The sequence below is a fragment of the Cetorhinus maximus genome, chromosome 16, assembly GCF_964194155.1.
Source record: "Cetorhinus maximus chromosome 16, sCetMax3.hap1.1, whole genome shotgun sequence".
NCBI classification, from domain to species: domain Eukaryota; kingdom Metazoa; phylum Chordata; class Chondrichthyes; order Lamniformes; family Cetorhinidae; genus Cetorhinus; species Cetorhinus maximus.
In genome coordinates, this window is record NC_135894.1 from 27079759 (window position 1) to 27092911 (window position 13153).

Sequence of the window (13153 nt, forward strand, 5' to 3'; positions counted from 1 at the left end):
TTTGATTTGTACTTTTGTATCTGTGTGTTGAGAAAAGGTCAAATTGAGTTTTAGTTTCACTTTAAAAAGGTGTCTGTATTTCTGATGAGGTTTTTATGACAGGGCAGTCAGCAGCTCGAATGTCCCAAACAGCGCTATGAGGAGCGGTGGCCACTGCTGGGATTGCAGTGAAGCAAGGGGAACGGATTCAGCGTTGGAGTCAGGCTGGCAGGCCCGGCTGAGGGGTGGGGGGGGTTGGGCCACAACTGATCACTGAGATGCCCACCTCAAAATGTTAAACCAAGATTTGTGAGGACCTTCAGTCAAACATAAGTTCAAGGTGAGGGGCAGAAGGTTTAGGGGGGATGTGAGGCAAAAACGTTTTTACCCAGAGGGTGGTGACGGTCTGGAATGCGCTGCCTGGGAGGGTGGTGGAGGCGGGTTGCCTCACATCCTTTAAAAAGTACCTGGAAGAGCACTTGGCATGTCATAACATTCAAGGCTATGGGCCAAGCGCTGGTAAATGGGATTCAGTAGATAGGTCAGGTGTTTCTCATGTGTCGGTGCAGACTCGATGGGCCGAAGGGCCTCTTCTGCACTGTGTGATTCTGTGATATTGTGGGACTCACTGCATGTATTGCAGCATTTATGCTTCTACGTTTCAATCTCTTGTCCAACAGCAGAATCGGAGATCAAGGCCAGAATTTTACATTGGGTGTGCGGGCGAGCTCCCGACACAGCCAAGTGTAATATGATGCCCGATGACGTCAGGCGTGCATCCCGACATCACCCTCGCGATATTTCGCTAGGCAGGCGCGCAATGGAAACGGAGGTGTGCCCGCTATTAATTAATGGGCCAGTTAAGGCCCTTGAGGCACCAATTATCTCGGAGTTTACATAGCTCGTGAGATTTTCAGGGCATCGCACGGGTGCAACAGGCAGGCGGGTAGGCCATATTTTCAAAAACCTCATCCACGAGCGGGATAAGAGGGGTGAGTGGGCTCGCTAATGCGAGTTGTTTGTACTTTAGCTTACAAGTTACTGCTGCTTGCTTGTGTGAACAGGACATCTTCATTTCGCTTCAGAGTTGCTTTGACAGAAATAAAAGGCTTCAGTTCAGGATTGCGGAGGAGTCATAACAATTGGGGCCTTCCAGCTATCAGACAGCCTTCCCTTACCCTGGGAATGGGGATTGTGGTCTCCTGTGGAGACACCCCCTCTGAGGAGGAAGAGAGGGCCAGAAGGGGGAGGAGGCCATGTGTCCCTATTCAGCCTCCAGGGAAGTGACCTGTGGGAGGACAAGCGCAAGCACAAGGGGCACAGGGCCAACAGGAAGTGCAAGGCGGAAGGGGTCACAGAAGATGCCACTATTCAGTTGCCAGGGTTTACAGGCAGCGATGCAGCTACCTCAATATGTCTGAGGTGCAATGCCGAAGGAGGCTCCGCCTCTCAAGGGAGACAGTGACCTCCATTTGTCAGATGATTGGGCCTGAGATCAGCTCTGACTGTGTGGATGGACACCCCATGCCAGTGGCTCTGAAGGTCACAGTGGCCCTCAACTTCTATGTCTCCGGCTCTTTCCAGGGCTCAGTGGGGGATCTTTGTGGAGTCTCCCAATCAGCTGTCCACATTTGTGTCAAGCTGGTGACAGACGCTCTGTTCAGGTTTACATTGACTTTCATTCACTACCGCACGGACGAGGCCAGCCAGGCTGAGCGAGCCAGAGGCTTTGCAGCGATTGCTGGCTTCCCCCGTGTCCAGGGTGCTATAGACTGTACACATGTGGCCATCAAGGCGCCAGCGGGTGAGCCCGGTGCCTTCGTCAACAGGAAGGGCTTCCACTCCATGAACGTGCAGATAGTGTGTGACCACAGGATGCAGATTCTACAAGTCTGTGCAAGGTACCCAGGCAGCTCCCATGACGCTTACATCCTCAGACACACGGCTGGGTGACAAGGGCTATCCCCACAAAAGGAGGCTCATGACGCCTCTCCGCCACCCAAGAACAGAGGCCGAGCAGCGGTACAATCGGAGCCACGGCTCCACAAGGGCTGTGGTAGAGAGAACCATAGGTCTTCTCAAGATGTGCTTCCGATGCCTGGACCGTTCAGGGGGTGCACAGCAATAACCCCAGATAGTGAGTTACTGACAGTGGTTGCATGCTGCGCTCTCCACAGTCTGGCACTGGAAAGTGGGGGAGGCAGTGGAGGAAGATGATGTTGTCGCAGCTGCTCTGGCAGCAGACGATGAGTCCAGTAGTGAGTCCGAGGATGAGCACACTCAGGAGAACGCTGAGGGGATAGACACTGACCTGGGCAACCTGCAGGGAGGCAGGGGCACCCGGGAGGCTTTGATCCAACACTCCTTCAGCTAACCTACCAAATAAGAACCACCACCACATGCCAGGGCTGCAGGCTCCATACTCGATCCCTGACAGGAACATTTGCTTGGTGAACAACATTCACTATGTGCCATTTCAATAAAGTTCAATAACAAACAAGTCACTCATAACATCATGGGTTACCCTCACCTGCAGAACTAATGAAGCACCCGGAGGCTTGTTGAACAGAAACACATTTAATGCTGTGGTGCCTGGCATACATAATACAAATGAAACTGAAAGGTGTTAACCATCACAACAAATAATAATTAATGTAAAACTAGGGGGGGGGGAAATATCACCAGTGATAAGCTCGCGTGGTGCTTAAGGTGCTTTAAGTTTTCGCTTGCAGGTGCTACATCTAGGTGCTCCCCCCTCACTGGCACTGGTATTGGAGACAGCCTGCTCACTCTGCTGTCCTGTTGGCCTTGATGACCTTGGCGGGCGCCCTCTGGCCCATGGAGCCTGTGCTGGCCCCGCCTGGGAGGGAGCAGCCAGTGCCACCGCTGGCATCTCCCCAGTCGCTGCAGCCTCATCAGATGCCACAGTCACTGGTGGAGAGGCGGAGGAGCTGCTGCCGTCATCCGGAGCGCCTTGGGGGGAGTCCGCAGAGACGACAAGCAGCTCATGCGCCAACGTCAGGTCGCTTTGTACCTCCCTGCTCACCACTGATGGACGGGCACCTAACTGGGATACTGGGTGCCTCATCCATCTCCCACACTGACAGTGACCACCTGAGGTCATTGCCGGTGTGAGGGCTTGCAGGCCATAGTGCATCCCCAATAACCCCTGATTCAGCTCCTGGAGGAGCCTCTACATGAGCGTCGCCACTCTCTCCAGGGAGGAGGCAGTGCGCTCGGCCATGAGGGTCATTGCATTGCTCATGCTCCGCGTGGACTCCTCCATCACAGAGACCATGGCACGCATTCCCTCATGTATCCCCACCAGATCCTCCCGCACTCCCTGCTGGACTTCCAGCATCTGCTGCCTCAGGGACGACTCCAGAGGCTCATCATCAGCCATCGGCTGAGCATGTTCCTGGTCCCCAGCAGCCCTCCGGCTGCCAGCACCCAGGGCACACACAGCCTGCACCTGCACCTCTAGCGAGTGTGAAGTGCCCTCACCGGTGTGCACCGAGATACTATCCACCAATCTAATGCCCACCGAGGTGCTAGTATCTGCGCTGGTGCCTGCCTGGCTGAGAGGGTGTGAAGCAGGTGCGTTTCCATGGTCGCTGTCCTCTGGGGTCACCGGTGGGCCTTCAGACTCCTCATCCCAATGGGCTGCTGGTGAGCATGAAAGGAAGAACAAGGACATGTCATTAGTTGAAGTCATTACACTGTTACTGTGCATACCTGGCACCCAGATCAGGGTGCCCTCGTCTTTCCACTATCAATGGGGATTCCATGTTCGAGGACCCACATCAATATAGAGACTACAGTGGAATGGTCGCTATGACAGACATTCTGACCTCAGTGCACTGCACTCTCACCTCCCTGTGGCACCCCGACCTCAGCACAGCCGGTTGACCTAGGCGCATGGCATCTCTCCAGCTCCAGGGCCTCCTGCTCATATCTACTCAGGATTAGAGGGTGGGGAGTCCTCTGCCAGTCTGCAACCTCTCTGCATTGTTATGGGCTGTCTTCTGCTAAAAGGACAGAGGAGCATTGATTAGTCCACCCTGTACCTGCAATGCCATTGCAGCCTGGCCAACCCCACATGAGGAAAACATTGCAGGGCTCAGCTGATTCATGACCCTGGAGCTGCAAGACACTCATTCCAAGCAGCCGGGGCTCACCCCCTTGCCCAGATGCTGCCTCATTGACATTTGCCACTCACATTCTAAGAACTCTGAGGTCCGGGGGGAGTGGGGTGGGTGGTGGGGGGTGGTGGGGGCTCCTAACTGCTGTGCTAAGTGACCCATGCCAACACGGTACTCACCCTTCCCCATCACAAGAGATCATTGAACCGCCTACGGCACTACACCCATGTGCACTTCACAACACCCTGGATTCCACTCCTCCCAGGCATTTTTGGTGAGGTTGGGTGTTGGGGGTTGGGGTGGGGGTGGGGGGAGCTCCTCCTCCTGTCCCTGGGTACAAGGATATCTCTGCGAGCTGCCACCTTCTCCAGGAGGGCAGCGAATCACCCATCGGAAAAACACGGGGCTGACTGCCCCACCGACCTGCCCTCCCGCCTGCCGCATTCAGCACTGAGCTCCATGGCGAGGTTCCTCATATTCACTGGCAGCCTTCGCAGGGCTGCCATGGCTGCTTTTGAATCAGCCGCTGGGTCACCATTGGACCTGGCGGACATTGAACTCCTGCCCCTGCCCCTTCTCCCTGTTGCCGCTGTTGTGTCTTACACTAGGCAGGCCTTAATTGGCCCTCCCGTGTAAAATCGCGGTGTGGAGCCAATGGCGGGCAGCGGTTGTCTTCCTACCCGCTCCCACTGAGCCTGCACACCAAACATAAAACTCTGGCCTAAGTTTTTGCTGTGTGTACAAATCTGTTATCTTCTGCTCCTTTTGACAATTACCTTAAATCCATGTCTTCTAGTCACTGGCCTTACTGCCACCAAACACAGCTCCTCCTTATTTACCTGAACACTCCCTTCACGATTTTGAATACCTCTATTAATTCTACCCTTAACTTTCTCTGCTTTAAGGAAACAAGACCAGTTTCTCAGCTCCCCACTGAACCGAAGTTCCACGTCAGTTATAAATGTGTCTATAGGAATTATTAACATAAAAAGTCGATAACACGTACACTCAGATGCAAGATTTTGAAATAGATTACAGATATCTAGCCATTCCAGTGGGTGAAGGCTCTCTTCGGTGTGTTACAATGCCAATGCAGACCTGAAGGCCATAGGTTCAAATCTTGGGCTGGCAGCAACCAAAGTGCAAACCTGAGCCAGAATCAATATTTTCAGTGAGGGAATGAGTAAAGTAGAGAAACAAAGCTATATAAAAGCTGACTTGACTTTTCACAAAGAATATTAAAACTTGAGTGTAAAATCAGTTGAAATTTTGAAATTACAGTGTACATACTTGCAAAACCAAAGCACATATCAAAACTGCAGTGATCTAATAAGTAACCTTAAAAATACACTTACCTTGTGCTCTTTTCACTGCTCCTCCGCATGAACTCACCCCTTTAACGTGGTGACCACGCTCTCCAGAAAAAGGCCACTTCCAGACTCTGATATTGCACAACTTCAACTTACCTTGAAGGACTCCCTTTGGCCTTGAAGTACTTGCGGTAAAATGGAGATCTTCCCTTGAAGATCTGCATTTTAATTTCACTCTTCCCGAAGTCAATCGGCCCTGTGCCAGGAGCACTTGCACGTGCCCAAATGGTGCACACTGTGTTCACGGGCACTGCAGCCGCTGGCCAGATTGAAAGGTCTCGTAGTTTGCCCAGGTCTGTTTTTGGATGTTCTCCTGTGAAGATTGTAATAAGTTTAATCTGAGAATCAACTATCATACTTAAATAGGATTTTGCCAGCAGGGATTGTACTACAATGCTTCACTAGACAGGGATTAGGGTTGGAGGTTGATCTATGATACAACTGAGGCAATTTTGCAACACATGGTCTCATTCAGTGAGGCCCCACCTCACAGTCTTATAGATACACCCACTTCATGTTCTCCAGTTATAGGAACATAGGACCTAGGAGCAGAAATAGGCCATTTGGCCCTTCAAGCCTACTCCACTATTTAATAAGATCATGGCTGATCAGGTTGTGGTCTCAACTCCATTTTCCTGTCTGCCCCCCATAACCCATGACCCCTTTGTCAATCAAAAACCTGTTGAACTCAGTTTTGAACATATTCAATGACCCAGCCTCCACTGCACTCTGGGGAAGAGAATTCCACAGAGTAACGACCCTCTGAGAGAAAAAAATTCTCCTCATCTCCATCTTAAAAGGGAGACCTCTTATTTTTAACCTGTGTCCCCCGGTTCTAGTCCCCCCACCACAGTGGAAACATCCTCTCGATATCTACCCTGTTAACTCCCCTCAGGATCTTATATGTTTCAATAAGATCACCTCTCATTCTTCTAACGCCAGTGGGTATAAGCCCAACCTGTTCAACCTTTCTTCATAAGATAAGCCCCTCAACCCAGGAATGAGTTGAGTGAAGCTTCTCTGTAATGCTTCTAATGCAGTTATACCCCTTTTCAAAAAGGAGACCAAACCTGAATGCAGTATTTCAGATGTGGTCTCACAATAGCCCCATGCAGCTACAGTAAAACTTCTCTACCTTGCTTTTCCATTCCCCTTGCAACGAATGCCAACAGTTGATATGGCAGCTCTTATTGATTCCTAACTTATAGGGCCACCTTTAGTCTATATTTCTCTACTTATCTGTGCTGCACGTAAATATTGTTTCAAGCTGATTTAATCAATGCTTTTTCTTTCCCTTTTCTTTAGGAAGAATTCTGGGAGATCCATATGGGTATGTTTCAATGAATTGTCTTGGATTAAATGGATAGTTAGATCATTTCTGAATGAAATGAAAATCCCTGGTATCTGTCCCATCTCTGCCTGACCTCATGTTGTGATGGATGTCTATTGTAGTGTTTGTTCTTTATGTATCTTTAATAAATTTGTGCTATTTCCTGAAATGGTGAAAAATCAAGAGCTATGTCATGGAGTAAAGCTCACCGCACATAATGAAGGGTTAGGCTCAGTTAGTTTTTCTGTGGTGCCTTTTCTGCTCAGTAAGGCTTCTGCATAAGGGTAGTCCCAAGCCAGATACACCAATGTTTAGAACATTACATGAAATATTTCTCTGTTCTGTTCCATAATTAACCTTAGTCCCAACCTTTTTGCTCAAAGGGTTGTGAATCTTTGGAATTCTCTACCCCAGAGGGCTGTGGATGCTCCATCACTGAATATATTGAAGTAATTGATGAAATTGAAGAAATTAGCATAGAAGGTTCTAAGTGGTCTAGCAGGTTTAAAAGTAGATAAATCTCCAGGCCTGGATGAAATGTATCTCAGGCTGCTGAGTGAGGCAAGGGAGGAGATAGCAGGGGCGCTGGCAATAATTTTCAATACCTCCCTGGCCACAGGAGAGGTGCCAGAGGACTGGAGGACAGCCAATGCGGTGCCGTTATTCAAGAAGGGAGGAAGGGATAAACCAGGGAATTACAGGCCAGTCAGTCTAACCTCAGTGGTGGGGAAACTATTGGAAGCAATTCGGAGGGACAGAATTAAACTACACTTGAAGAGGCAGGGATTGATCAAGGACAGTCAGCATGGTTTTGTTAAGTCTGACCAATTTGATTGAATTTTTTGAAGAGGTGACCAGGTGTGTAGATGAGGACAATGCAATTGACGTAGTCTACTTAGGCTTCAGCAAGGCTTTTGATAAGGTCCCACATGGGAAACTGATAATGAAGGCAAGAGCCCATGGGATCCAAGGCAATTTGGCAAATTGGATCCAGAATTGGCTGAGTAAAAGATTGGCCGGGTGGTTAACAGTGAAGTTGAGTGTCTTGGGCTACAGGAAGATATAGACAGGATGGTCAAATGGGCAGATAAGTGGCAGATGGAGTTTAACCCTGAAAAGTGTGAGGTGATACACTTTGGAAGGAGTAATTTGACAAGCAAGTATTCAATGAACGGCATGGCACTAGGAAGTTCTGAGGAACAAAGGGACCTTGGCGTTTGTGTCCATAGATCTCTGAATGCGGAGGGGCATCTTAGTGGGGTGGTGAAAAAGGTATATGGGACACTTCCCTTTATCAATTGAGGCATAGATTACAAAAGTAGTGAGGTCATGTTGGAGTTGTATAGAACCTTGGTGAGGCCACAGCTGGAGTACTGTGTGCAGTTCTGGTCGCCACATTATAGGAAGGATGTGATTGCACTGAAGGGGTTGCAGAGGGGATTCACCAGGATGTTGCCTAGGATGAAACATTTAAGTTATGAAGAGAGGTTGGATAGACTTGGTTTGTTTTCGTTGGAGCAGAGAAGACTGAGTGGTGACCTGATCGAGGTGTACAAGATTATGAGGAGCATGGACAGGGTGGATAGGGAGCAGCTGTTCCCCTTAGTTGAAGGGTCAGTCACGAGGGGACACAAGTTCAAGGTGGGGGAAAGGAGGTTTAGGGGGGATGTGAGGAAAAACCTTTTTACCCAGAGGGTGGTGGAGGTCTGGAACGCGCTGCCTGGGAGGGTGGTGGAGGCGGGTTGCCTCACATCCTTTAAAAAGTACCTGGATGAGCACTTGGCACATCATAACATTCAAGGCTATGGGCCAAGTGCTGGTAAATGGGATTAGGTAGATAGGTCAGGTGTTTTTCATCTGTCGGTGCAGACTTGATGGGCCGAAGGGCCTCTTTTGCACTGTGTGTTATTGTGATTCTGAGTGGCAGGAGTGATGGTCGAAGGGTGTTTTTGTGACTGGATGCCTGTGTCCAGTGGGGTTCCATAGGGATCGGTGTTGGATCCCTTGCTGTTTGTGCTATATATAAACGATTTAGACTTGAATGTAGGAGGGTTGATTAGTAAGTTCGTGGATGACACAAAAATTGGTGGGGTGGTAAATAGTGAGGAGGATAGCCTTAGATTACAGGAGGATATAGACGAGCTGGTCAGATGGGCTGATCAGTGGCAAATGGAATTTAATCCAGATAAGTGTGAGGTGATGCACTTGGGCAGGACAAACAAGGCACGGGAATACACGATGAATGCTAGGGCCCTGGGAAGTACCGAGTATCAGAGGGACCTTGGTGTGCATGTCCACTGCTCCCTTAAGGTAGTGGGACAGGTAGATAAGGTGGTTAAGAAGGCATATGGTATACTTGCCTTTATTAGTCGAGACATAGAATATACCCACACCACATGGACTGCAGTGGTTTGAGAAGGCAGCTCACCACCGCCTTCTCAAGGGCAATTAGGGATGGCCAATGAATGCTGGTGTTTCCAACGATGCTCACATTCCAACAAATATGTATTTAAAAAAAGATATCACCTATGAAAATGCAGCTCTGCCTCTGTACCGTGATGGAGTGTCAGCCTAGATTCTGTACTCAAAGCTCTGGAGCAGGGCTTGAGCCACAACCTTCTGACTCAGAGCTAAGGTCATTATCACGAAACCACAGCTCCATCGGGTTTGTAGAGATCCTGAGCGCTAATGAACCCCACTGGAAGATCCAGTGACCCAGTAGAGGATAAGAAGCAGTAGAAATGAAATCCAGGGACAAGAAACAGTGAAGGTTGAGGAGTTGGGTAATGGAAGGGATCTGCTTTGAGCAACAGCAGCTGGCGGGGGATGGGAGTGTGGGTGGCGGGGTTGGGAGGTGGGGGGCCTGGTGGGGAAGTGAAAAACAGAAGGAACTGATTCAACCCCTGTCCAGTGACCTGAGTGAGAAGGTTTCGAGGCAGGTTAGAGTAGTGCACACTTGGTGGCCATGGGAAAGGGTGGAGACAAGCAGGCCAGAGAGCTGGGAGGGCCCCAGCAGCAGCTGTTCAGACCGAGTTCAGCAACGAGTGCAGAGTCTCAGCAGCAGAAAGGGAAATAAAGTAGGCCAAGCAATGGAAATGAAACAGAAAATAGAGTTTCAGCAGGAAGCACTGGAAAAGAAGGAAGTCACAGTAAATCCCAATGGAGTCAGATTTGTGTAACCAGATCTCAACGCAGCAGGAGAATAGGGGTGAGAGGAAAGAAAGTATGAACAAAGTACACTTTCATAGCGTTCATTTTTATTACATTTTAAACCTCAAAACTATATTCCCAATATCTGCTACCCAAATACGTTTTATGAATCAGTAATTTTGTAATTTTGTTGTAACAATAGATTTATTTTAACATTTATCACATACAGATGGTGATCAATGTGCATCATCTCCCTGCCAAAATGGAGGATTATGTGGGGATCTATTTCAACGTTATGAGTGCACATGTCCAAAGGGCTTTGAAGGTTGGAATTGTGAAATAGGTAAGTGTGAACATGAAGATGGCTGAGGTATTTTGGAGGATCTTGTTCTTGAAGATCAACTTTTAAAAAGCCTAAATTGGAGAATTAGCTTTCCTTCACATGTCCCTATTGTTTGACTTTTACCCTGAATTGAATCAAGTCCACTCTCCCTCCAGTATGATCTGTGCCCTATCTCTCCAGCAAAGTACATTATCTCAGGAAAATTATTTCAATGAAAACGAGGAACCCAAATCAGATTGCTTTAAAAGCAAAAGCAGTTCTGGTGGACAATTAAACAACTCACTGGAGGAGGAGGAGGCTCCACAAATATCCTCATCCTCAATGATGGAGGAGCCCAGCGCATCAGTTCAAAAGACAAGGCCGAAGCATTCTCAACAATCTTCAGCCGCAAATGGCAAATGGATGATCCATCTTGGCCTCCTCTGGAGGTCCCCAGCATCACAGATGCCAGTCAATTCAATTCACTCCACGTGATATCAAAAAACGGCTGAAGGCACTGGATGCTGCAAAGGCTATGGGCCTTCACAACTTTCTGGCGATAGTATTGAAGACTGGTTCTCTGCAATTAGCTGCACCCCTGGCCAAGCTGTTCCAGTGCAGCTACAACACTGGCATCTGCCCAGCTATGTGGTATGTCCTGTCCACAAAAAGCAGGTCAAACCCAACCCGGCCAATTACCGCCCCATCAGTCTACTCTCCATCATCAGTAAAGTGATGGAAAATGTTGTCAACAGTGCTATCAAGTGGCACTTGTGCAGCAATAACCTGCTCACTGACACTTAGTTTGGGTTCCACCAGGGCCACTCAGCTCCTGACCTCATTACAGCCTTGGTTCAAACATGGACAAAAGAGCTGAACTCCAGAGGTGAAGTGAAAGCGACTGCCCTTGATATCAAGGCAGCATTTAACTGAATGTGGCATCAAGGAGACCCAGCGAAACTGGAGTCAGTGGGAATCAGGGGGAAAACTCTCTGCTGGTTGGAGTCATACCTAGCACAAAGAAAGATGGTTATGGTTGTTGGAGGTGAATCGTCCCAGTCCCAGGAGTTCCTCAGGGTAGTGTCCTAATCCCAACCATCTTCAGCTGCTTCATCAATGACCTTCCTTCCATCATAAGGTCAGAAGGGAGGATGTTTGCTGATGATTGCACAATGTTCAGCACCATTCACGACTCCTCAGATACTGAAGCAGCCCATGCCTAAATGCAGCAAGACCTGGACAATATCCAGGCTTGGGCTGATAAGTGGCAAGTAACATTCGCGCCACACAAGTATCAGGCAATGACCATCTCCAACAAGAGAGAATCTAACTATCACCCCTTGATGTTCAATGACATTACCATCACTAATCCCCCACTATCAACATTCTGCGGGTTACCATTGACTAGAAACTGAACTGGACTAGCCATATAAATACTGTGGCTACAAGACCAGGTCAGAGGCTAAGAATTCTGTGGCAAACAACTCACCTCCTGACTCCCCAAAGCCTGCCCATCATCTACAAAATACAAGTCAGGAGTGTGATGGAATATTCTCTACTTGCCTGGATGAGTGCAGCTCCAACAGCACTCAAGAAGCTCAACACCATCCAAGACAAAGCAGCCTGCTTGATTGACACCCCACCCACTTTGAAGAATTACCCCCTCCACCACCAACGCACAGTAGTAGCAGTGTGTACCATCTACAAGGTGCACTTCAGGAACTCACCAAGGCTTCTTCGACAGCACCTTCCAAACCCACAACCTCTACCATCTAGAAGGACATGGGCAGTTCCCCTCAAAGCCACACACCATCCTGACTTGGAAATATATCGCCGTTCCTTCACTGTGGCTGGGTCAAAATCCTGGAACTCCCTCCCTAACAGCACTGTGGGTGTACCTACACCACATGGACTGCAGCGGTTCAAGAAGGCAGCTCACCACCACCTTCTCAAGGGGAAATATGGAATGGACAATAAACGCTGGTCTAGCCAGCAATGCCCACAGCACATGAACGAATAAATTTTTAAAAAGCAGATCATTATAATCATCTGCCATCTACCCAGCATGCCTCCATCTTTCCACCATCTACATATTTCTTCCTCCCTCTCTCTCCCTCTCTTCATTAATTCCTCTCCATCTAACCAACCTTACCCCTTTTTCATTTATCCCGAATCCCTCCCTCTATTTGTTCTTCCCCCTCCAACCATCAGTCACCATCCTAGCGTCCATTCCAACATCTACCCTTCCATTCTTCACTGCATTTCTCAATCCTTCCATCTACCCCCCTGTCATCCTTCCATTTCAAAGTTCATCCATCCCTCCCCCCGCCTCGATGCATTTATCCCATTCCTTCTCCTACCACTGGGACTCAGGTCAGAATTCAAGAGTTTTGCTCATTGCTATAGAGGTGGATGTGGAGTGTAACTGTTGCTTTCCACATGAAAATGACACAGGCTGGGAGGAGGTATGAGTGACACATGAGATCTGGTAGATGGCTTCTTAGGGAAGCATAGCAATTATCTTCTGGAGGGATGGTTGGCGATGGAGTTTGAGGCGAGGAGGTCAGTCAGACTGTGGAAACTTCAGCTGCATCTTCTCAGGGATTTATTTGTCCAGGGACACAGGATGCCTTCCAGCAAACCAGCCTCCATTAGAACTCCTTTTATTGCTCTGCCTTTCTCTGCAATCACTGAAAATCAAAGGGAGAGAATCAGTGAAGGACCAGAGACAGAGGGAGAGAGCCAGTCAGAACTATAATTACTACGCTCCTCCCCTTTAACTTTTCTGTACATATTGCATTTACAGGGATATTTATTTCATGACGTTACAATATTTACACAGGTCATGAAATACAAGTTC

General features: G+C 48.7%; 1 protein-coding gene across 1 annotated transcript in view; it reads left to right on the top strand.

Moving 5' to 3' along the window:
- Window positions 1-13153, top strand: part of LOC144691450 (coagulation factor VII-like) — a 66678-nt gene that overhangs the window by 30786 nt on the left and 22739 nt on the right. The window contains exons 3-4 of the mRNA XM_078559549.1: window positions 6797-6821; window positions 10201-10314. Coding sequence (XP_078415675.1) covers window positions 6797-6821; window positions 10201-10314 — 139 coding nt within the window. The remainder of the gene's footprint in view (window positions 1-6796; window positions 6822-10200; window positions 10315-13153) is intronic.